Source organism: Talpa europaea (genome assembly GCF_964194135.1).
Source record: "Talpa europaea genome assembly, chromosome: 15".
NCBI classification, from domain to species: Eukaryota; Metazoa; Chordata; class Mammalia; order Eulipotyphla; family Talpidae; genus Talpa; species Talpa europaea.
The window spans coordinates 86,496,243-86,520,577 of NC_140083.1; the positions used below are offsets into that span (position 1 = coordinate 86,496,243).

At 63.3% G+C, this 24,335-nt stretch overlaps 1 protein-coding gene across 1 annotated transcript in view; it reads left to right on the forward strand.

The window, feature by feature from the left end:
* Positions 1–175: 175 nt before the first annotated feature.
* The window catches only part of MUC19 (mucin 19, oligomeric), a gene marked incomplete at both ends in the record, with an annotated part of 29,879 nt that continues 5,719 nt past the window's right edge, over positions 176–24,335 (forward strand). The window contains 27 exons of the mRNA XM_084256199.1: positions 176–227; positions 1,208–1,234; positions 2,451–2,551; positions 3,735–3,920; positions 4,873–5,143; positions 7,605–7,658; positions 8,223–8,451; positions 9,034–9,151; positions 9,492–9,552; positions 9,676–9,770; positions 10,906–11,116; positions 11,599–11,721; positions 11,893–12,016; positions 13,007–13,142; positions 14,103–14,340; positions 15,241–15,378; positions 16,453–16,602; positions 18,122–18,216; positions 18,719–18,845; positions 19,792–20,038; positions 21,104–21,156; positions 21,245–21,345; positions 21,500–21,651; positions 21,901–22,039; positions 23,128–23,232; positions 23,308–23,502; positions 23,977–24,216. Of these exons, the coding sequence (XP_084112325.1) occupies positions 176–227; positions 1,208–1,234; positions 2,451–2,551; positions 3,735–3,920; positions 4,873–5,143; positions 7,605–7,658; positions 8,223–8,451; positions 9,034–9,151; positions 9,492–9,552; positions 9,676–9,770; positions 10,906–11,116; positions 11,599–11,721; positions 11,893–12,016; positions 13,007–13,142; positions 14,103–14,340; positions 15,241–15,378; positions 16,453–16,602; positions 18,122–18,216; positions 18,719–18,845; positions 19,792–20,038; positions 21,104–21,156; positions 21,245–21,345; positions 21,500–21,651; positions 21,901–22,039; positions 23,128–23,232; positions 23,308–23,502; positions 23,977–24,216 (3,768 nt within the window). The remainder of the gene's footprint in view (positions 228–1,207; positions 1,235–2,450; positions 2,552–3,734; positions 3,921–4,872; positions 5,144–7,604; positions 7,659–8,222; positions 8,452–9,033; positions 9,152–9,491; positions 9,553–9,675; positions 9,771–10,905; positions 11,117–11,598; positions 11,722–11,892; positions 12,017–13,006; positions 13,143–14,102; positions 14,341–15,240; positions 15,379–16,452; positions 16,603–18,121; positions 18,217–18,718; positions 18,846–19,791; positions 20,039–21,103; positions 21,157–21,244; positions 21,346–21,499; positions 21,652–21,900; positions 22,040–23,127; positions 23,233–23,307; positions 23,503–23,976; positions 24,217–24,335) is intronic.

Sequence of the window (24,335 nt, forward strand, 5' to 3'; positions counted from 1 at the left end):
GGGCGCAGATGGCGCGTCCATGGCTAATCCCCTGTTTGCCGAGGGCGGGGGGCCTGGCTGCCCGCTGGCCCGGTCGGGAGGGCGCGGGGTGGGGGGAGCGGGCCTGTCACCAGGGCCATGAGGCCTATAAAGCGCTGCTGCCGCCGGGTCCCGCAGCCTGGCCGCCCTCGCCGCCATGAAGCCCGCCTGGCTGGGCCTGGCGGCCGCGCTCTGCACACTCTGCTCAGGTACCCGTGGCCGCGGCTCTGCCGCCCGTCCTCCTGCGCCGCGTCCTGCCTCCCTCGGGCCGGGCCAGAGCCGGTGTCCAGCCGCGGCCGCTGTCGGGCCGAGCACCGGGAGAGGGGCTGGGAGAGCCCGGGGAGGGCGCCGCGGCCGGGCCGCCCTGGGCCCTGTCCAGTTATGACGGCCCTGCGCGGCCTCCCCACCCGGGTCAGGGGTTTCCTGCGCCTGTTCTCGGCCGTGGCGCGGCCTGAGGGCCAGGCCAGAAAATGGCCGGTGGGAAGTCCAGGTACTGCCCCTGACGCGCTCATGCTGGGGGGCGAGTGTGAGTCTGGGGCTGTGGGACCCCCCTGGGCTGGGGGTGCCTGAGCGCGCCCCTGTCACACGGGAAGCAGCGCAGGCAACGCCGTCAGCCCAAGGGCTCTGGTGTCCTGGGATGCAGACGCGGATCCCGCTGACATCCCCCACTCACCCCTCCCAGCCCAGCCGGGTGCAGGCCCCGGAGGCTGCGCCCGCGCATCCTGCGGCCTCCCAGGAGCCATCTCCTGCCCCGGGGTGGCTGCCCTCTGGCAGAGAGTGGGGGAGCCGGTGCCCCACACACTGGATGTTGGGGGCTGCGGGCCCCGCAGGCCAGCGCAGATCAGGGAGAGGGGCTGCCCTCCGTCTTGTCCGCTGGTGTTTGCCCGGTGGAGGCGCAGCCCAGCGGCTTCCCATTGGAGCAGGACTCAGGGGACAAGCCCTGGCTCCTCGGCAAGGCGGCCACGTCCTGGGCAGGCGGCTCTGCCTCGCCCACGCAGGCCCCGGGTCTGGGGCTGGAGGAGCGCTGCCTTCCTGCACCCCGGCGGCTCCTGTGCCCCCACGCTGCCCAGACCCTGGCTGAGGAGAGTCCCCGCCGAGCGGGGTCCAGACCCCAGGATCAGGCGAGGGCGGGGAGGACCGGTCAGCAGCCTGCCCCCGTCACAGGGGCTCCTCTTCCCTCTTCCCGCAGGTGTTAATGCGGCCAGAAGCGGCTCAGGTAAGCGGCCCCGATGTCTCTCACTGTGGCAGGGAGTATGGGGCAGTGTCCCAGGCCGGCCCGGAGGGATGGATGGATCAGGGAGGATGGATCAGGCAGGGAGGATGGATCAGGGCTGCCGACACTGCGAGCTGCCCTGGCCAGCATCTCTCATTTGCCTTCCCTGCGAGGCGCTGCTCTGGGGCGCCCTGTTGGCGCAGGCAGTGGGGTTCCCGGTGCCACCTGCCCACGGCGCCCACAGCGGGCCAGGAAGGGCTGGACATGGAGGCCTGTCCGGTGCCTGCAGGCCCAAGCCGTCCTGTGGGGGCCGCTGCGCCCTGGCTCCCACTTCACTTGCCTGTCTAATCTAAACACACCCCAGTGCCTGGGCCTGCCCGCCCCTCTGGGCAGCTGAGTCCTCCTCCAGAGGGGCAGCGAGCTGGGTGTGCAGGGCTCATCCCCGTTCTTGTTCCAGCCCCACCACAGGCTCTGGTGTCGTGTCCACCCCTGTCCTCCTGGCTCATACCCAGGGGGTGCGGTTGCCAAGCGGCTGACAGGGCGAGGGTGCTGGAACGTGGCCGCCTGGCGTGGAGGACGCCCTGGCGGGTAGCCCCGGGCCGGGGCCTGCTCTGTGTGGCCTGCGTTTGGCTTCTGCCCCTGCTTTCGTGCCCTGGTCCTCCCAATGATGCTCGGAGCCCACAGGCCTCTGCACACCCAGAGGCTTCCTGGGCCGAGCTCCAGGCGGGGCTTGTCCTCTGCCCCACCGCACACGGGCATCCTGTGTCAGGGCTGGCTCTCAGTGGCTCTGTTTGCTGAGGGTCTCACAAAGCAGGGCCTTGAGGGAGCCCGCGCCTGTGGCTTGCCTGACCTGGAAAGGACCAGGCGCCTGCAGGCTCAGGCTTCCCCTACAGGGCGGGCCCAGGTTTTCCTGACGCCCCGAAGCCTTAGAGTTCCTGCCCGGCAGGAGCCGGGAAGGGTGGAGCTGGCGAGGGGCCACCGGCGGTTTCCAGGAGACAGTCGGCTCTGAGTTGTGGCCCAGCTGGTGGGGCCGTGGGTGGCAGCGGCCCCGGTGCGGCGTGGACACGGGTGCGTTCTCTGATTCTCCGTGTTTCTATCTGGTAGCAGAAGAAGCCCCCGCAGGATTTGGCGGCACAGAATTTGGTGACTCCACCTCAAATCGAGATGAAGTAGATGCAGGCCCCTCTGGCCTGAGCGGATTCGGTGTGTTGGCTGGGAGTGGAGGGGCCGCCGCTGGCCCCGCTGCTGGCAGAGCAGGTACTGGAGCCTTGGTTCCTGCTTCAGTCGGAGACGTGGGCCCTCGGCCCCGGGGAGGACGCGGTCTGTTGGCCGAGAGGCTGTCAGTCACCTGTTCTTGAAGGACCTGCTGCTTCCTGCATAGGTCGGCGAGTGAAGAGGCGGCACTGGCAGGCTGGCTGCCTGGACGCCCTCCGCCTCTGTGACTTGCCCTCTAGAGGCCCCGCTCCTGGGCTTTGTGCAGGGAGCAGCCTTGGTGCCCTGGGGGCAGTTTTGAGATGCTGACTGTGAATGTCAGCTTTCACAGTCAGCATTTTAAATTCCCCTACACTCATTTGAAAAGGTTGTCTTGAAAAGAAGGCCAGAAAGAATGGGAGGGGCCGTTTATTCAGAATTGAAATCACAAAAGCTGTCAGGGCCAGCAAGCCTCTGGGCCGGGTCTTGGGACTGGTGACCCTGAGCCCCAGGCGCTGGGGGCCTGCGGGTGAAAACGCAGGTTGTTCAATGCCTTTGTTCCTTGCTGATTAATGAACCAGCTTAGTGAGTTAAAGTGGTAACAGCTTGATTTTCCAGACTCACTTGGGTTTTGTCTTTGATTTTGGGCTTGGGACAGGAAGAAACGTGGCCCTTGGCCCTCAGCGGGGCTCTGCCTAGGGGGCCCCTGGGCGTGGCCTCAGGGCTCCAGTGGAGGGAGAAGAGGCCTCCTGTGTGCAGATCACTGGGCCCGGTGACTTGCTAAATTCAGCAGATGGTGCCAACAGCAGGGAGGCTGCGGGGCGGGGCCTCTCAAGAGCATGCGCTGGGCTGGGGCCTCAGGACACCGGGTCTGGACTGGAGAAGGTTGGGGGGAGGGTGGCGGGCTGTGGGACAGAGGGGGCCGCTGCCGGCCGGCTGGCGTCGGATCTCCAGCACACCTGACCCTGGTAAATTTGATCCTGCAGTTAAAACACTTGTGCTAGACGCACTCACAGTGAACTCGCTAACCAGAGGAGAGTAACTCAGGTCCATTTTGATGTTTCATCAGTTGGCAAATGGCCACCTGCTTGGGAATCCAGAGCAGAGGACGGAGAAGCTGCCTTGGGTTTTGGAGATGCTGCCGGGCGCGGGGGCGCGCGGTGCCCGCGACCCACACGGCTGGAGAGCAGGACTCGCAGGGGGCGCCAAGGGGTCGCTGTCCTGGGGTGGAGATATTTTTCTCACTTGTGCACAAACATTTTGAGTTGCTCGTTCTCAGCACACCCTGTGACCGGCATTTCACACCCTGCAGGCGGCGCTGGTGGGAAAGGTGGAAGTTCAGTGGTCGGTGATGGTTCGGAAAACGTGCGAAGGGATGTGGGGGCCACTGGGCATCGGGGGTCTGGACCTGCTGACGGTGGAAGGGACGGCACTGTGGGCGGTGTGGCTGCCTGGACCAGCTCCAGGGACCCTGGATCCGGGGTCCGGGCCAGCTCAGGTACTCCACTCAGCGCAGTTGCATTTTAAGTATTTCTTGTCATAATTAATAGTAATTTGAAATTTCTTAGCCGGGAGGATCTGTTTTGGACTTGAGGGAAGTATCGTGCTGCTCTGACTTGGGACAGTCTGTTCTCACTGGGCCGTGTTGGCGGCCGCCGTCCAAGGCAGTGACACGTACGAGGAAATCTAGTCAATGGCTTTGGAGTTGACATTGGCTCCTGCGTGAGCAGAGAGGACTCTCAGGACGCATGTGTCTGTGTTCTCACGGCCACAGCCTGCGTCCTGCAGGTGTTCCCAGAGCAGAAGTGGGGAGCCAGGCTTTGGGGCATAGCAGAAAGCTCGTGAGGAAATGGGTGAAAGGCCTTTGCCCTGGGCCAGCTGGGGTTCTGGTCCAGCTCGAGGCTAAGCAGGCGGATCAGAGGGCTATAACCTGTGTTCAGCTCTGACCTCGTGGAGTCTGAGCCGGTTTCGAATGTTCCTCCTTGTTTTATTAACATGTTTGCTTCTCTGCTAGTAGAAAAGTCTTGGTCATCTTATTTTGAGCCTGGAGAAAGGACAGGAGACACTGAATTTGATTTTGGAGATTCTGGTTCAAATCGATTGGATGGCAGCGGCCTTAGTGAACACGGAGCGAAAGGTACCGGAGCCCCGGGGTCCAGTGTATGATGTTGGTCGTTTCTGTGCTGGAAACACCGGTCACAGAATGCACTGAACATTGTCTGGTGAGGGTGTTGCGTGCGGGTCAACATGCTGGAGACGATTTTGGAAATTAAGGGTTTTGGGCTCGGCGCCAGTGAGGAGGCCTGGGCCAGCTGACCACAGGCAGGCCATGTCTGGGCTGGCCAGGCCCAGTGCTGGGAGCCAGGCGGCCTGCCGACCAGGTCTGGGTCCATTTGGAACGGGCTTCCAGCTCTGCCATTGTTTAAGTAATGTCCTCGTGTTCCCATTAGAGGAGAGCATCTGGCTCTCCAGCGTCGGCGTTGGAGACGGAGCTGAGTTTGAGTTTGGAGGTGCTGGTTCGCGTGGGCTCCCCGGTGCCGGCCCTGGCCGCTCAGGCCTGGCATGGAGGCGAGAGGGCGGCCCGGGAGCAGGGGCCGAGCACCCCGGCGGAGGCTCTGCAGGCGCAGCCCGTGGCGTGGGCCCGCCGGGCCTGCCGGAGCTGGGAGGCAGTGGCAGGGAGCGCCGCGGTGGATCCGCCCGGGCCGGGGGAGCGAGTCCTGTGTATCCTATCCCGGGCGCTGTTGCCAAAAGACCCAAATGATGGGCCTATTTCCTTTAATCACACTTGGTTTTCCACCAGGCGCGAAGGTGTGGTCTCCCGGTCCTGGCGGTGGAGGCAGGAAGGGCACAGTTGGACCCCACGGGCTCGGGGCCACCAGCCCGAGCAGCGCAGGTACCTGTGGCCTGGCCAGGGTTCCCGGCAGGCACCGTGTCCGGGGAACAGAGTCGTGTCTGCTGGTTAGCAAGTGAGGACCCCGAGATAAATCTTAAAGGACAGGAATCACGAACCTCCTGTTTGCAAAAGCAGCCAAGCTCGGCAGTGGTGTGCGGGGCCCCTGTGCCGGGCATGGATGGCCTGGCCCCCATGCTGGCCGTGTGGGGCTCCCCATGCCGGGCGTGGACGGCCTGGCCCCCGCAGCATGCAACCGTCACCTACTGCAGTTTTGTGTGCGCGGCTGAGGGTGCAGGCGGGACTCATGGGGTCCAGCTGTTACGCTGGGCCTGGGCCTGGCGCCTCAGCTGTTTGCAGGTTCAGGTCGTCTTCTCTGAGAACCTCCTCAAGTGGAAACACCAGGCTGTGCAGTCTTGGAGCCGAGCGTTGCTCTAATCTGATCAGCTACGCCAGGGGCCGCCCATGCCAGGCCCTGCGGGCGCCAGGCCAGAGCCAGCCTCCGGGCAGGGGTCTGGGAAACACCCTGGTTCGTGTTTCAACCCAACCTCAGGATGAAAACTCTTGTTCAGTTAAGCGTGAGCAGCAAGGCCCTGCCGGGAGTCCGTCTGCCTGAGCTGCTCAAGCTTCCGGCCACTGTCTGTCGGGTGAGGCTCGGACGGGAGAGCAAGAACCGAGCCGGGGTCACTCTCAGCCTTTGGGCATCAGCTTTGAGGTCAGCGCTTCCTGGAAGGAGGAAATCGGAAATCGCTGGTTCTTCTGGCCCTGACTTGTGGTCGAGACCGAGGCTGGAGAGCCTGGGGTCAGCCCGCTCCGGGCCGCAGGCCTGCTCTGGGCTGCTGGAGGGGACTTGCCCTCCCTGGCCAAGGGTGGCCGGGACTCCAGACGGTGTGTTCGGGCGTCAGCTCTGGGCTTCAGGACAAGCCAGGGAGGTGTCTGTGAGCCGGTGCCTGGGCCCCCGGCCCGCTCCCCGAGCCCCAGGGGACCCGGATCCCCCAGACCTGAAGCGACTCCAAGTGGGGCTGTCTGGCGGGGGTGGGTGGGGCCTGAGCTGGGTCCCCGAGAGTCGTCGGCTGTGGCTCCGCCTGGCTGGCCTGGGCCCCGCGTGAGCCGGTCCCCCAGCATCCCTTGCGGCTCTGGCCCGCCGGGCCCGCTGCCCGGCCCTCTTCATCCCGCTTTAAGATGCTTTTTCTCTTTTTCACCCCACTGAGTCACCCCCAGACAGAGCCTGATCGTTCTGTTCCGTTTTGAATGAGGTGCTGCTGGCTCCTCCCACGCAGAGCCCAGGGAGGAGCAGGGTGTTGAGGAGAGTTAGATTCTGTGTTTCTCTGAAGCCGAAGGTTCTTTTGTCTATTGATTTACTAGGACTCGACGTTACTACGTGTTTTTCATGTTAAAGTGACATGAAACAATTTGTATGCAGGAGAGGCTCAATCACATTTCAAGAGAAACAGAATAAAACAGTGCAGTTTCCTGGAGTTTCTTTTATTTTTTAAATATTTACTTATTTATGCACACAAGAGCTGGGGTGCAGGCCAGAGGTGCGGGGGGTGAGAGGAGTCACCAGAGACAAAGCAGGGAACAGAACAGGCGGATCCACTGAAACCCACTGCTGAGGGGGCCGCGGGGAGACAGACGAGTCTGCCGCGCCCTGTGGGCAGCTCCCTGGCCGGGATCGCACTCCAGCCGCTGTGGCTGGCGATGGCTTGACAGCACCCAGACTTAACCCCCGTGCCACTGGGGAGGCCTCCTTGATTGTTTTCGTTGAGCTGCTTTTAGACCAGCAACGCCTGCAGCGGGTGGCACCTGCGGACACAGCAGACAGCAGGGGAAGGTGGCTAAGGCTCCCTGGCAGCCTGGGCTTCTCTCTTGCCGCCCAGCCCGCACTCTGGGCCATTCCCGGAGTCCACCCGGCCGCTTGGCTTCACAAAGGGCCTTAAAAATGGCCAACTGTGGGAGCCAAGGCTTGGGGGCTCGCACTGTCCCTGCAATCGGGAGAATTGCATTTTCTTTGTGTGTCCATCACTGAATCATTGGTGCTCATGGAGGCACTTGGATGAAACTTGCCTCGAGCCCATGGGTGAGGCTTGGGGCGAAATGGGTTGGGAGTGCTGCTGGGGTGCAGACACTGCCCTGGAGGGGGCGAGATGGCTGTGCTGGGGCCTCTGTGGCCATGGGGCCCTGCCAAGCTGTGGGAACACAGGCACCCCTGGCCTAGCCTCCACCCTTGGGGTCTGCGGACGTGAAGCCGCCTGTGCCCACTGTGACATGGCTGTGCCTTGTGCCCCGCAGGCTCCCACATTCCAGAGGCTACTCCCAAGTACTCGGAGACAGACACCATTGTGGGTGAGTGGAGCCGTTGCCTTGCAGGGCGCGCAGACCAGGGCCGGCCCACACTGAATCCGTCAGCTGGGCCTCCTACCGCCTGGCAGTACGTCTTGCTCTGACCCTCTCCTGAGATACACCCCAGACATGTCCACATGAGGTCGGTTTGGAGGTGCTGGGTCCCGAGAGTGGCTGCAAGGTTCACTCTGGGGAAGGTCTCCCCAGAGCCCCCCTTTTGGCAGCACCAGCGAGTTCCCAGGTGACAGAGACGATGGTTGTGTCCAGAGGGCAGGTTTGTTACAAGAGGGAGGGAGAGCAAAGGGCACTTGCATGGACACAGCGGGCAGCGAGGCAGCACGAGAGGGATGGATTTGCTGAGAGAGGCCTGCGTGGTCACAGGGGGCAGCCTGGGGGAGCCTCCCCAGCTGAGGGGTCAGTGAGGAGAAGCCCCGGCATGGCCACTGGTCCCGACAGGCAGGAGGCTGCTGCCCCGTGGAGGGACAGAGTTGGCAGCGGGGGTCTGACGTGGGTCTAGGCGACCAGCGGCAGCAGCCTGTGCTAACTGCAGTGCCCTCCCACCCACAGGCGAGGCGTCCACGTGGGGCAGCGGCTCCTACAAGGCCTTCGACGGTCACATCTTCTCCTTCCAGTCCTCCTGCCCCTACACCTTCTGCCGCCACTGCGTGGAGTCGGGTGGGGACTTTGATGTGGAACTTCGGCGCAGCCCTGGCGGCGCCATTGAGAAGACGCGGGTCACCATTGATGGCAACGACATCTCCATCCTTGGAGACCTCGTCGTGGTGAACGGGGAGAGGTGAGCGTGGGCGGGCAAGGCCGGCAAGCGGGAGGGAAGGCCGAGGTCACCCTGTGCCCCGCCCCCGCGCTGGACGCTCCGCGGCTGTGACCTCCGGCTGAGGTTTGGGGCGTGGGTCCCACGCGGGCAGGGCGGCCTCTGCCAGGCTGTTTCGAGGGCCCAGATGCAGGTGGTGTGTGTCCGGCGGCGGCTCCTGCACAGAGACGATCATGCGTGTGCCAGGAAGTGCACACGGGCTACAGCGACGGGCTCGGGCCGTTGTGTTTGGAAATTGCCGCCGCGGTGGCGGGGTGGGGGGCCTCGCCGGCGACCCCAGGGCCAACGCCTTTGCTGTGGGTTTCACTTGAGATTTTTGAAGTCGTCTGATCACGTTCACCGTTTTTCTCTCATTCGTTTCTCTAAAGCCTCAAGTATTTATTCATCGCTCCTCATAAGCCTTCAGTATCAGAAAAAAGTCATTCTGCTTCTTCTTCAGAAATTATTAAAACAGGAAGCCTGGGCTGCTATCCCTCGTCAGGCCGCGCTGGCTGCGGCACGTGGGCTGGGCGCGGCTGGGCTGACCCACTGTGCTCTGCTCCGCAGAGTCCAGCTCCCCTACACCAACAAGCTGATCCACATCCGGACGCTCGGGGAGTACAAGGTCCTGAGCAGCCGCCGCGGGACCCTCACACTGATGTGGGACAGAAACAGCAAGCTCTCGGTAGGCCCAGCGCGAGGCCCGCATGTGGGGCTCGGTGCCGGTGCGTCCAGCCCCATGCGTCCAGCCCTCTGCGTCCAGCCCTGTGCATCCAGCCGTAAACACAGGAGCTGTCAGGGACACTGCGGCTGCGGCTTTGCAAAGGCCCCTGCCGCTGCCCGCTGCGCCGCTCAGCGTCCAAAGTGCCAGAAAGGCCATGCTGTTGTCAGGCTGCTGTCCAGCCGACAGGCTTGGGGTGTCGGGAGAAGGTGTGGCCCCGCCCAGCAGGAGGGCTCTGGGGACCCCCAGCCCAGAGGCAGGTGCCCCTCCGGCCTGCACCCACCCGGCCCTCTCTCTCCCCCAGCTCACTCTGCACAAGCAGTACGAGACCTGCGGCCTCTGTGGCAGCTTCGGCAGCGCGCCAGGTGAGGCTCTGGGCACTGGATGATCCACACTCGCCTGAAGAAAGAGAAACTGTGGACAGAGCCCCAGGCCAGTCTGGAGGCCGCGCAGGAGCTGGGGCCTGACCAAGCACCTCTTCCTTTCAGGGAACATCTCCGAGCACCTGGCCGCCAGCAGGATCCCTGGGGACTGCCCGGAAGCCGTGGCCAGGGCCCATGAGGTCTGCGCGGACGGGGTGCAGGTAAGGTGCCACGGGCCTGGCCGCCTCTCCGGGCCTCACACTTTGCACTGGAGCCCCGCAGACCTGGGCCCACGTGTCTCCACTCCACCCCCATGCCCGTCACATCCGGGCCTCCCAGCCTGCGCTGACCATGCAGAGACTGTGCACTGGCCCCCAAACCTCGGCCCGCACCCTAGGTGAGCAGCTGAGTTGTGTCCTGGTGACACCCTGTGGGCTCTGTGCGCCGCCGAGCTGGGGGCTGGCGCCGGGGCCTGGGGGGACGGCACCCTCCCCTCCGGCTCTGCTCAGAGCCAGCTGCCCGGGGCTTGTGGACACTGTGGGCCTGCTGGGCCCCTGGGGGCGTCACCCCAGAGCCACCTTGTTGCTCCCAGCAAAGCAGATGGAGAGGCTCCCAGGAGGCCCCTTGCCCTGAGGCCTGGCCTGCGCCCCGGGCTGGCAGGGAGACCCCCATCGGCCCCTTTGCTCCCGTCACCTGATGGAGATGAGGCCTGGGGTGACGCAGCCTCGCATCCTGGTGTGCGGTGGGCGGCATGTCCTCCTGGCTGGCTGGTTTCAGTGGCGCGGATATGTGACGGGCACCCCAGGGCCCTGCTGAGCCCAGAGCCTATGCCCTGGCCAGAGGCCCCGGCCTGCCCGCTAGGGCCAGCACCTGTGTGGACAGCTGTGGGGCTCGGAGAGCAGGGTCCTTGGGTCCTCCCTGAGCTCCCCATTCCGTGGTGCCAGTGGGGTCCAGCTCTGTTCAGGAGAATGGGCTCCCGCAGGGGCGCTGGCCCCACCCCACGGCGGGGAGAGCTGCAGCGGCCCTGTGTCCCGTCGTCATGGGGGCTCGTCCTGCACCGCTGGCTTCTGTTGACTGACCAGGGGGTTCCGAGGCCCCCGAGGCCCCTGCCGTCTGGGCTTCGAATGATGCGGGGTGACAGCTCGGTGGGCGGTGCCGACGGAGGGATTTCTCCCCTGGCGTGGCAGAGTGGGACTTTGGGGCCACGCGGGGAACTGGCTTGACTTGCTCAGTAGGGCCTGAGGCTTCGCGGGCCCTGGGTCTCCTGTGCGCTGGGTCCCTCCCGTCGCTGCTCCTCCCCGGAGCGTCCCCCCTCCCCCGCTTCCTGCGGGGCTGACGTGCCTGCTTTGCCCGCAGCACTGTGACAAGATGATCCGCGACTACTTCGAGCAGTGCGGGAAGGTGGGCCCGCTGGCCCGGGACTACCAGGCGGTCTGCGTGGACGAGTACTGCCGGGCCCAGGGCCGCGCCTCCGCCTGCGCCACCTTCTCCGAGCTGTCCCGGCTGTGCGCGGCCGACGGCCCCGGCACCTTCGAGGCCTGGCGCGAGGACCCCGAGGTGTTCTGCGGTAGGTCCCGAGGGCGCGCTTCTCTCAGACACGGTCCTGCCGTGAGGGGGGAGGAAGCCAGGCCCTGGGGTGGGGGGCGGCCCCAGTCGGGTGGGAGCTCAGCAGGGCGGAGCCCCCACCCCCCCCCCCCCCCCACACCAGAGCAGCAGAACGCCGAGAAGCCTCCACAGGAACGTGGAGGAGCCCCTGGCGTGGTGACGAGGACTGAGCTAGTCCTTCCCAAGCTGAGTCGGCACTGGGTGTGAGCTCCACGCAGTGCAGAGCCCTGGCCCTGGCATGTTCCGTGCGCGGTCCCCACATCCCAGGCCAGGGGACGTCGTGGCGCCTGCATCCTCCACGCTGCTGTGAGGGCGGCCGCGGGGCTCAGCAGGAGGGCGGTGCAGTTGCCTGAGGAGCCCCCCCCAACCCCTCACCCCTGCTCCCATGTCCCTGCCCCGTGCCTCTGCCCCTGACCCCGTGCCCCTGCGTCTCTGTTTCTGCAGAAAAGCCCCTCTGCCCCGAGGGACACGTCTACAGGGAGTGTGTGCCGGCGAACCCTGCCACCTGCTCCAACGTGGCCCCCTTCCAGGACAGCGAGTGCGTGAGTGGCTGCACCTGCCCGGAAGGTACTGCATCTTGGCTCTTCCCAGGAATCGCACGGCCCCTGGGACGGCCCCAATCACATGCGTGGGCGCCCCCTGCTGTCCCATGGTCCCGCTGGACACTGCCTGTCCCCCCGGGAAGGGACTGAGGCACCCCCGGGCCAGGGCAGGCGTTGACCACGGTGCCACCCGCAGGTTACCTGCTGGATGACGTTGGAGACAAGGGCGGCTGCGTGCTGAAGGCAGAGTGTCCTTGCGAGGCCGGCGGGAAGGTGTACCAGACAGGGGATGTCCGTGAGGGGCCCTGCGGCTCCCAGTGGTACGTGGGTGGCCTGTCTGCCATCCCCCGGCAGCTCTGTGGCCTGGTCATGCTGTTCTTTCTCTCGCTTGATTTACTTCCTCCATCCACCCTGCGGCTCAGGAGTCAGAGCAGCCTCGTCACGGTTTCTGCCGACCTTCCATCCCAGGTGTCCTTGCACAGGACGCCAGCTTCATGTGTCCTGACGGGCACCAGACGCGGTCACCAGCCAGCCCTGGGCCTGGGAGGACAGGCAGCAGCTAGAGAGCCGGGGCCGCAGGGCAGCTGCCCAGCGAGTGGTCACACGTGGCCCAGCTCTCTGCGCCCCCCACCTGGCCGTTGGCCCTAGTGCAGGCGGTGGCAACTGCCTCAGGGTGGTCCTGGGGTGCCCGTGGCCTGCTGAGTCAGAGCAGTGTCTTCCTCCCTCTGTGCCCTGCACCGTCGCAGTGGCCGCACCTGGCTCCCCCGAGACACTGCGTCTGCAAGGAGGGTCTCTAGGCAGCCGCTGTGTGCTCCTCCCCACACGCTGGGATGGTCAGTGGGGACAGGAGGTCAGTCACAAGCCGAGGAATGGCTGCCATGACCTGTGGGGTACGGCGCCGCCTGCAGAGGCTGGCCCAGGCTGGATGCAGCTGCAGGTACCAGAGGCTGCACGCAGGGACTCGTTCTCTAAGAAGGCGAAAGTCAGAGCCGCGGAATCCGTGCTGACCGCGTCTCCTGGGTCACTCCCGCTCTCTGGCCCTCGTCCTGCTGCGCAGTGCCAGTGTGCAGGTCCATGCGAGATTTCACGGTGACTCTTCTAGGTGCCTTTTGGCGTCTGGGACGTGGTGTTTGAAACCGCAGCCCCCGCTGACCTGAGGCCTTGTACAGAGCTGGTGAGCGGCGGGGACAGCCGTCCAGCAGAGTGTCAGGACTCGCTCCGTCCAGCCTCTGGCTCCTGTGCTCAGGCTATTTACTTCGCGCCAGGAAGAGCCTGCCTGGCCCCCTAATGTAGCCGTTGTGTCTCCCCAGCACCTGCCAGGAAGCCAAGTGGTCGTGCACTGAGGCACGGTGCCCCGGGAGGTGCAAGGTGGAAGGAAGCTCGCTCACCACCTTCGATGGGGTCAAGTACAGCCACCCGGGGAACTGCCACTTCCTGGCCATCCACGTGCGTAGCCGCCCCCTTCGCGCTTCCCGCAGGCCCAGTCCTTGCCATTAGCACCTGCTTTAAAAACGGGTCACAAACAGCCCCTCATTCCTAGCACACGTGTGGCGAGCCCTGCCGGCGCGTCCTGCTGTGCCTGAGCTGCCCAGCGGGCAGAACACACAGCCCCGCGTCCACTGGGGAGTCTCCCGCGTCGCATGCTTGCCTGCTCCCCAGCCCCTCTTCCCCTCACAAGGCGCCCCCACCCACCGGCGCCCCCTTATGTCTGTGTCCAGCTCTGAGGATGCAGATGGGCATCCGTGGGGCCTCGCCTTCCTGTGAGACTCTTTTCAGAAAAAAGAGAGACCCCTCAATACTGCCAGCCTGGCCACAGGCCCACCCTGTAACCTGGGTGGCGGCTTCCCCGGGCGGTGCTTGGCCCTTGGCCGGGACTGTCCATCTCCCCTCCTGGCAGGAACCCAGCGCGTAGGGTTGCCCATCCTCGTGCTGGTCAGCGTCCAGTGCCTAAGAGTCCGGCCACTGCCAGCACGTTCTCGTGTTCCTCTTGGCTTCTCAGGCGGCTGGTGCCGGGCATGTGGCCCGCAGGAGGGCAACCCAGCTTGTGGGGAGAGTGGGTGGGCAGTGGCGGGTGCAGGGCAGTGCTCGCCTGAGCCGCGCAGACGCTGGCCTGGAGCAGGAGCGGCAGCGCCTCGGCCCGCAGTCCACGGCAAAGCGCCTTTCCCAGGCGGAGAAGCCGAGATGGGAGGGAGGTGGTGCTGAGGAGCCTCCTCTGAGGGTTCCCTGCAGGGGTCGCGCCGCCCAGATGCCCTGCGGCCCCATCCCTCCCACCCCCCACTGGACCAGCGGACCTGCATCCAGTTCCAGAAGCACTGGCTACCCCGCATGCACGAGTCGCACTTGGGGTGTGGCGCAGTGTCTGCCGTCACTGAGCCCTCAGCCAAGTGCAATGCGTGTCCCTGACAGGACGAGGACTGGTCCGTCACCGTGGAGCTCCGCCCATGCCCCAGCGGCCAGTCTGGGACCTGCCTGACCAGCGTGGCGCTGCTCTTGAACTCGGTGAGTGACCAGCCGCTGTGCTGCTCAGACCATGCCCAGCCGGGGCTGCTCAGACTCAGAACCCCGGTGGTGGAGACAGCCGGTCTGGGTGAGGCCTGGGTGCGAGTGACGCTGCCGGGTCCGCCGGATGCTCGGCACGTGCAGGGTGCCAGAGGCCTCAGCGCACCGCCCCCTGCACCCCCTGGCCGGGCAGAGGCGACTTCGCTTGCTTATACTTTCTGCAGTTGGAACGGACACCGCAGCCAGAAAAGGCCTGCGTGGGGCGGTTAGCCGTGCCGGCCGGGAGCTTTCGGGTCTCGAGTTCCCTGTCTGCAAATCAGGGCTAAAGATTCCTTTGGGGTCTTCTCCAAAGCACTGTGCTGGGAAGCAAGTACAGCAAAAGCTTTAGGAATGTTCTGCGTTGCGGACATTTGTACGTGAACTGAATAAAACTGTGCATCTCTGGCACACCAGCTTGGGCCCACGTCGCACTAAGGGGAGTTCGCTTCCCACATTCAGGTGAATTAACCATGTGCTTTAAATATTAGTCCGTTTCAGTCGACAAATACGTATTCAATAATGATGGGACCGTCACGAATGACAACATCAGAAATCAAAGTTACTACTATTCAGGTAGGTTTGGTAATGACACTAAAAGTAGATGTCATTTGTTTTTATTTTTATTTAGTTTTAAAGATTTTATGCATGCAAGAACTAGGGTGCAGGTCAGAGGTGTGTGTGGGGGAGAGGACTCCCCAGAGACAGAGTGGGGAGCAGAACGGGGGGGTCCACTGAAATCCACTGCTGAGGGGAGCAGCGGGGAGACAGGAGAGGTCTGCTGCGCCCTGTGGGTCACTCCCTGGCTGGGGAGCAAACTCAGGCTGTAGTGGCTGGTGATGGCTTCATAGTGCTGAGACTTAGCCACTGCGCCCCCAGGGAGGCCCAATTTGCTCAATTTTTAAAGGTATTAAGTGTCTCTGTTATTAGCAGATTGCATTGAAGCATTTTAAGAAGTTAAAAGCTGTTTCGTCTGTTAATCACTGCTCTTAATGTGGCACTTTTGCAGACAAATTACAGATCTTCAGAGTGTCTTCCTCGTACCTGCAAGTGGAGACACACTTCCACGTGAAGATGCAGATCCAGACGGTCCCCGTCATGCAGCTCTACCTGTCCATGCCCCCCGGCCGGTTCACGGACACAGTCGGTGGGTGCCGCCCTCCCCGCCCCGGCCCGGCCCGTGGTCACTGCATGTCAGCCATAAAAGTACTCCTGTAACCTCCCGAACATGCGGTGGCCACGTCACTCCAACCTGCTTTCTATTGGAAAAAGTTCTATTGCAAAAAATGGTCTTCAACACTTTACACCTTGTGAGATTTTTCAATCAGGGTATTTAGTGAGTTGGGATTTATGTTGTATATCACGTAGCTAAGGCTTTGTGCTTAGCACAAAAAGGGCTAAGATGCACTTTTTTTTTAAAGATTTATCTTTTATTTATTTATACAAGCACTGGGTACAGTCAGAAGGGCGGGAGGGTGAGAGGATCCACCAGAGCCAGAGCGGGGAGCAGAGCAGGCAGAAGGACCGAAGTCCACTGCTGAGGGGAGCAGCGGGCGGCAGGAGAGGTCTGCGCGCCATGTGGGACCCTCCTCCGGTGGCCGGGGAGCAGCCAGGGATCGAACCGGCGCTGCAGAGGCTGCGGGCAGCTTCGCAACCCAGCGCTCAACTGCTGCGCCACCGGGGAGGCCCCTAAGATGCACTTTTATTTAAAAGCCTTGTTGTCAGTCCCAGCCATGTCACTGCTCATCTTCTGGGCCCTCTGGTGTGAGGTGGCTGCCATAGAAATCAGTTCTCATGGCTGCTGCTGGGCGTCGTGCCAACAAAGCAACCACAGCAGCCGGAGGCGACCAAGCCTTTGCAGCAACCCACCACCTGGGAAGGTGACTTGTATGCTCCCAGGGATGAGCATGACTCAGGGCAGGAGGGCGCAGATAAGGGCCCACTGAGCGCAGGGCATGTGGTCACATAAATGCCGTCATCAGCCTCTCCTCCTTGGAGCAGGTGTGGATATAGCAGAGACAGGAGCAGCACAGGCTGGGGCCAGGGATGTGAAAAAAAAAATGGGCATTAATTCGTGGTGTCAGGAAACAGCACTTTATGTGTAAAGAGTGACCAGCGCATGCTCTGGGGCCGCTTCCTCGGGCTTTGATTGGATCAAAGATCCGGGGGGCTGGACACCCCCTCAGCGCCGAGGCACCACTGAGCGCCGTGTGCTCCTCAGGGCTCTGCGGCTCCTACAACAACAGAGCCGAGGACGACTTCATGTCCAGCCAGAACATTCTGGAGAAGATGTCCCAGGCCTTTGCTGACTCCTGGGAAATGATGCCCTGCCAGAGAGCAAGCCCTGCCTCCTGCATCAGCATAGAGAAAGGTATGGCCAAGGGCGCTGGTCGGGCACTCTGGGGTCGAGGCTTGCATGGTGACAACGTGGGCATGCCTGGTCCTGCTGGCTGGTCTCCCAGCTCCGCCGGTGTTCGAGGAAACAGCAGAGACACAGTCGGGCTGGCTGAGGCCAGGAAATACGTCGGCCATAGGGAAGCAGGTTGACTAGTTACCCAATTCTTGGCATCATCTTTCCCTCCTTACCGAGTCTCCCTGCAGTTGCAGCATTTCAGGGTGAGAGCAGACGGCACAGATCACTTGTGCGTTACTCGTCCCTGTCACTTGGTTGTGCAAGTGATTAGAGCAGAAATAGGCGCACCCCAGTGCCTGAGCTGCTGGTGCCTCCTGTGCACTAGACATACCAGCCTAGCAAAGTGGCTTGTCAGGCGCCTCTGAGCTGTTGTGATCCAGCTTGTGTTGCACCTGAGTTCTCCACGAATCCAACTCAGTTTATCCACAGAGACTCTCGAGGACCCTATGAGGGTGTTGCCCCTCAGCGTGCTGTGGCTGGGGCTGGTCTCCTGACAGCGGACATCAAGCCGTGACCCCAGGGTGCAGGTGCAGGTCTTGCCCTGGTTGTCACCTGCTCTTTCACAAGGAATGCAAGCGACTAAAATACATGTTGATACATAAGTTTCTGAAATAATGTGCATATTCAAGAAGACCGCATAGCTTGGGACGATATTTAAAAATTTCTAAGGCAATTCCTTTTGAAAATTTTGGTGCTTGTTTTGATTTCAAAAACGTTAATGTGTCAAGTAGAAGCATTGAGGTCAACATAGCACAAGATGCTGGATGTTCACAATGCTTGTAGGTAGCACAAGTGGAAACAGAAGAGGTAAAAAAAAATGTGTATCTTATAAGAAATCAAGGCAATTGATGACAAACTGAACTGTGAATGATTTGAGCTAGAAAAATTAACATTTAGGAAGTGTTAGCAGAGCTTGTCCTTCTGGGTCACCAAGCATTTGCCTCTTGGATGCTTTTCTGGTGACTTTTCCTTTCTGTTAATTTGGAAACTGGGTTATTTATAAACCAACCACATGTCAACTGGGCACCTGAACGCTGACACTCGTGTTTGGGTGAGTGGTATTGGTTATCTCAGGAAAGCTGAAGGGACCCTCTGGGATGGCTAAGACGCGATGGGGTGGTGCAGTGCTGGCTTCTACCATCCTACTATAATTTAGACATAAACCTATGTTTTAGATTAAAGGCACCTAAATAAATAATCTCCCTTTGTTCCATTTTTATAGACAGTGCATATCAGAAAAATCTTAGTGGCTTTAATTACAAGAGTCCGAAGCTGATAAAGATTCTGCTTAGCTTGAGCATTTCTGATTTGTGGTGTGCTGTTTTTCATACAATAATAGCAAATTAGTTTTATCGTAGCAAATGTATTGAAGCTTAATTGTTTTAATTAAGTCAAAACTGTTAAAATTTATACTTTTTCTTCCAGTTACAATCATGACCCTGTTGGTAGTAACTTGGGAAGTGTTCGTTTCTTCCAGAGAGGTTTGCGGAAAGGCACTGCGGGATTCTCCTCGACACCAGGGGACCCTTCGCCTCCTGCCACCTGGTGGTGAACCCCAAGCCCTACCACGAGGTATGCCCGGGACAGCAACCACGCCCCGCAGCTGCACACACGTTGAGGGCCTCCCTGGCGCCTGGGGGGGTCTCGGGCTGTGGCCCCCACGGCCTGAGTTCGATCCCGGTGGGGAGCGGCCCGCAGGGCGCAGCAGACTCGCGCTCTCCGCGCTGCTCCCTCCGCGGGTGTGGCAGCCCGGCCCGCCCCGCTCCCCGCGCTGTCTCTGGGGAGTCCTCCCACCCCCACCTCTGGCCGCACCCCAGCTCTGCTGCGCAGAGTTAAGTAAAGTCTAAGAAACGGGGAGAAGCCCCGACGTGGGCCGGCGTCACGGTCCGCGCCGAGGCCCGCGGCTCCCCTCTCGCCCGGAGCCCGCCCGGCCGCCCAGCCGGGGCCGCGAGACGCCCGGGCGGGCCCGTCCCGGGCTGGGAGGCCGCGCGGTGCTTCGCGTTTCGGGGGGAGTCCGCGGAGCTCCAGGGAGCCCCGGGCGGCCCCGTCTCACGCCCCCCCCCCCGCCCCCCAGGAATGCAAGCGCTTCACCTGCACGTGCGAGCGCGGCCGCGACTGCCTGTGCGCGCTCCTGGGCAACTACGTCAAGGCCTGCGCCGAGCGGGGCACGCTGCTGGCCGGCTGGCGCGACGGCCGCTGCGGTGAGGGGCGGGGCGGGGGCGGGGCGGGGGCGGGGCGGGCGAGGCTGCTGGCCGGCTGGCTCGACGGCCGCTGCGGTGAGGGGCGGGGCGGGGGCGGGGCGGGGGCGGGGCGGGCGAGGCTGCTGGCCGGCTGGCGCGACGGCCGCTGCGGTGAGGGGCGGGGCGGGGGCGGGGCGGGGGCGGGCGAGGCTGCTGGCCGGCTGGCTCGACGGCCGCTGCGGTGAGGGGCGGGGCCGGTGGGGCGGGGCCGACGTCGCCCCGCCCCCTTAGCCCCACCTTGTGCGCCCGGACGCCGGGGCCTATCGAGATGACGTCATGACGTCCTGCCACAGAAGCTGCCTCCGAGCCGTCCCTGCGCTTTGCTTCCTGCTTTGTCTTCCTCAGCGCGTCCGCGTTCGCGCCGGGGCGCGCGGGTGTGTGTGGCGGCCGCGTCTGTCGCTGCCGGAGGCGGCGTTCGTGCGGGCTCTGTGCGGTGACGTGGTCGTGGCGGGGCCGTCGCTCCGCCCGGCTCCGCGCCCGCCTTCGGCTGCGCGGCTGCGGCCTTCCCGGACGTCCTCTCGGGCGCCCTCCCGGCTCCTCGGGGAAGCCCGAGCCGTCCTCAGAACCAGACGGTCCCAGGACCCGCCCCTGAGTCCCGCGGCCCGGCCCGCTAGCGGAGCACGGCCCGGCGGGCTCCCCGCGGGTTCTGTCCCCGCCGTGCTCTCGGAGGACCCCCCTCCTCGCGGGTGCAGCCCCAGGCGTCCCGGGCAGCCGTCCTCCCTCCCCAGCACTGCGCGAGGCCGGCACCGCCCCGGGGGCAGGGCTCTGCCTGGAACCGCCCGCGAGCGTGGGCCAGGACAGCCTTGGGAAAAGCGGAAAAAATAATTTCATTCTTCTTGGTCCGCGTGTCCCGCTGGGTGCCCGTGATGCCCTGGGCTCGCGCCACCATCTGCACCTGCGCCCACAGAGCACTCCTGTCCAAGCGGCCTCGTCTTCAAGTACAACGTCAAAGCCTGCAACAGCTCCTGCCGGTCCCTGTCGGAGAGAGACAGGAGCTGTGACGTGGAGGATGTGCCAGTGGATGGCTGCACCTGCCCCACCGGCACCTTCCAGAACAGCGAGGGGCGCTGCGTGCCCAAGTCCCAGTGCGACTGCTACCTGGACGGCCAGGTCCTGCAACCTGGCAGGCTCATCCACCTCGATGACAACAAATGGTAGGACTGGCGCCGCAGCCCGCGGCCTGGGCTTTGCTAGCTACGTTCCCTACCGAGGCTGGCACCACCCCTCTAACCTGGAGTGCCCTGCCCCACTGAGGCTGGAAGTGGCTCATCCTACTCTGGAAAAATCCCTGTCAGCCCCCACGTGCAGACACCGTCCCAGCTGCCTCTCAGCTTGGGGTGCTTGCTGGGCCAGGTTGAGCAAGACACCCCTCAGGACATGCTTGGAAGTTGGCACCACACAGCTGCCGCAGCACTGGGCCAGCCTGGAGTCGCTGGCTGGTCAGAGGCAGGGCTGAGAGATGGCAGCTGGGAGCAGTGGCTCAGGCCTAGTGTCTGTGGGATGACTTGCCCACACCCTCCCTCAGAGATGGGTCATTCTTGGCGGTGTAGCTGCAGGAAGCTGCTCTGAGACACGCAGGATGCACTGCCCTCGTGTCTGTGGTCCCCGAAGCCGGTCTGTGTCAAGGAACAGCTTTGCATGACCACTTAAAGGCGAGCATGCAAATGTGGCTGGGTGTGCCCAGTCTGCCTCTGTGGATGCTGGACATCCACTAGCTCCACTTAGTGAAAGCCAGGCCCCCAGAGTGGCTTCTGTCTCACCCCCACCGAGCTCCGAGGGGCTGGGCGCTCTACCTGCCGCCTGGGTCTTGCTGCCTACCTGCTATGAGGAGGCCTGGCCTGAGCTCTGTGTGACGCACCCACAGCCCAGACCTGTGTGTGCTCTTGGACCCTGCAAGGCTGTCCCCACTCAGCTCTCCTGCTCGCCAGCGGGCCTCGCCCCCAGCAAGGGCCAGACATGGCCGCCCTCCGGGGGCTGTGGATCCTCCTGCCCTGCTGCGCCCCCAGCCTCCGCGTGGGGGCTGGTACCCAGGCCCTGGTCAGGGCCGGGCATGCCTGCTTGGGTCCCCTTCGCGCATCATCTGGGGTCTGTGTCTCACTCAGTGGACTAATAGGATGGAGCAGATGGCTCACGAGCAAGGGGGCGGGGGTGCTGTGGAAGTTCGTCGAGAGGCGTCTGTGAAATCTGAGGTCTGATGTGTCACTTTCCTTCATGCCCAGTGTCTGCCGGGACGGGCTCCTGCTTTGCCAGACACCCATTGACTTAATGCTGCGTAAGTGTGGGGTCAGGTGCTGAGGCGCTGCTGGGGGATGCACAGCCCAGGCCAGAGGCCCTGCTCACCGGACTCCCTTGCTCTGCAGAGAACTGCTCTGGGGGCGCCGAGTATGTGGACTGCAGGGACCCGAAGGCGCAGAGGCGGGTGGATAGCACCTGCAGCACCCGGAACATCCCCACCTTTGATGTGAGTCACGCATCTGACCAGCTGTCCCGGCAGGAGGAGATGCGGGGAGAGGCGGCGAGCAGGCCCACAGCCTGATGCCTTTGGCCTCTGCGGTTGCTCAGCTGTTGCGCCGTGGCCACGGCCTCTGGGGTCTCACTTGGGCCTCTTCCCGCAGGAGAACTTGCCTTGCAAGCGCGGCTGCTACTGCCCGGTCGGGATGGTGAGGGACTCGAGGGGGAAGTGCGTCCTTCCCGATGACTGTCCCTGCTCCTTTGGCGGCCGGGAGTACGAGCAGGGCAGCGTCACCGCGGTCGGCTGCAATAAGTGGTGCGTGGGGTCCACCGTGTGCCCTCTGGGGTGGGTGCAGCCGCCCTGTCTTTATGGGCAGGGTCGTCCTTCCAGCTGTGCCAGAAAGTCATGGCCAAGGCGGGTTAGAGGAGAAGCAGCTTTGTGGCAGCCACTGCCCGTCCTGTGCTGAGCATCCGCGGGTCCCAGGTTTGCCCCGCTCACACCCACGCAGACCACGCTTGGGTGTCTGATTCCCATGTGAGGCGCTGATGCCCCCTGTCCCCCCAGCACCTGTGTGAAGGGCTCATGGAACTGCACTCAGCACGAATGTCAGAGCACCTGCCACATCTATGGGGAGGGCCACGTGCGGACCTTCGATGGGCGGAGCTATAGCTTCGACGGCCTCTGCCAATACTCGTTCCTGGAGGTGAGTACCTGTCTCCCGAGGCTCCCTCCTTCACCTGTCGAAAGTTGGGGTGCCGGGGCAGCACTGTGCATCCAAAGGCATCAAGTCAATCATTCATTATTTGGGAAGGGGTTTGCGCATCCTCAGACCTCGGAATAACTGACCAATCATGCCAGACACACCGGGAGTGCAGGCTCGCACCAGGGACACGCGGGAGGGGGGCAGGAGGGGCAGCGTCCACTACTGAGGACCTGTGCAGGCGCCTCTACCCCTGCCCCACCTCCGGACGGCTGCCGCAACGCCAGCCTACAAGGTCTCCACTGTCTGTCATCAGAGCAAAAACCCTCTTCAGGTTTTAGCGGAAACAGGTGCTGATGTGGGTCCTGGGGAAAGCAGAGTGGGGTGATGGGATCTTAGAGAAGAGGGGCACCCTCCCCCCAGTAGTGGCCCATGTCCCTGGAGGGTCTTCCTCTCCCAGCCTGACAGTCAGAGCCCTGTGGGCGTTTCTCCACCGCAGCAGGACTGCGCAGTGACCCTCAGAGCCGGCGCGTTCTCTGACTTGTGACTCGCGGGCTGCCCTGGGCTCTGCTGGCAGAGGCCAGAGCCAGGCAGCAGCGGCAAGCACGGTGCCAGGGTCTCGCTGTCTCCAGGCTGGGGCGCCAGCCCGTCACTTCTTGGCTGAGCGTGCTCATGTGCCGTCACCCGGGCGCTGCAACACTGGAGCTGGCACCGCCCCACGACAGATGCGCAGCTGAGTGGGAGCGGCGAGGCCAGCTGGCAGAGGCCAGGGTGCCCTGGTGCGCCCTGTTGCCTGCTGGAGCCTGCTCCTTGCCTCCCGCAGCTTCCCAGGTTTCAGAGAGAAGGCGGACACGCACTGCTTGGGATCTACAATTTACTTTTGAATATCAGGTCCATGTAAATCGCCGAAGGGGAGTAAGAAAGGCCCCTCCCCTAGCTACTCAGGGAGCCCAGTGCACCTGTGTGGTGGCGGGAGCGAGCCCCGGGAACTGGGCCGCACAGCACACGCCATCCGGCGGTGGTGGAGGATGTGTGATGCCTGCTGGGGAGGTGCTGGTGCTGATAGCCCCCCCCCCCCCACCGCCTGCCAGGATTACTGCGGAGGCGAGAACGGCACGTTCCGGATGTTGACAGAGAGCGTCCCGTGCTGCGAGGACGGGCTCACGTGCTCGCGGAAGATCGTTGTGGCTTTCCAGGTAGGCGCGGGCACGGCGACTGGGGCTTCTGGGTGCGGCTGGCGCGGGAGGCAACCTGAGCCCATCTGCTTCCAGGACCAGAACGTCGTGCTGCATGACGGCAAGGTGACGGCTGTGAGGACTGCCGAGAGCAAGGAGTGCGAGCTGCGCGCCAACGCCTACTCTGTGCACACTGTGGGCCTCTACCTGATTGTCAAGTTCAAAAGTGGGATGACCGTGATCTGGGACAAAAACACGAGAGTGTCCGTGATCCTGGACCCACACTGGCATGTACGTGGGTCACCAGGGCTGCGGCGGGCACTGGCTGGGCTGGGCCTGGGGGTGCGAGAGGGGCGGGCAGCCTCGAGCGCTCAGCCTTCGACGACTGTGGACCCGAGCAGAGTCGGTGGGAAGTCAGGGCATCCCCAGGCTGCTGGATCCCACGCAGTGGCTCTGCTGCTGACGTGAGGCACAGTCGGTGTGTACGTGGATGTGCACGTCTGAGAACCCACGTTTCCGTGTGTGTGGCTCAGGCTAGTGAGTAGCAGTAATTTCTTGTCCTTGATCATCTTAGTTGATGTGCAGTTGTGTCCCACTCCTGGATGAACGGGAACAGTGTGCTGTCCACAATTCCTGGTTTCCTTCCCAAATTTGGGGCTGAGAGTAGACCCGGGACCGCTGTGCCCTGCAGATGCCCCCCGCGGGCTGTCCCCTTCACCGCCCCGGGGGCATCTTGAGCCTGCGTGACCCCATCTGGCTGTGCAGGGCAGAGTGTGCGGCCTCTGTGGGAACAACAACGGTGACCTCAAGGACGACTTCACCACACGGCATTCCTCGGTGGCGGCTGGCGCATTGGAGTTTGGGAACAGCTGGAAAACGAGCCAGGAGTGTGCGGACACAGTGGCGCAGGTGTTCCCGTGCGACTCCAACCCGTACTGCAAGGCCTGGGCCGTGCGCAAGTGTGAGATCATCCGGGACAGCACCTTCCGGGACTGCCACAGCAAGGTGGGCAGGGCCGCAGCAGGTGCACGGAGCAGGTGGTTGGGGCCACGGAAGGAGGGCCAGGGGCAGGTGCCGCATCCAGGTGGGCAGGGCCTCGGCTGTGTGCTCAGTGCTGGCCCGAC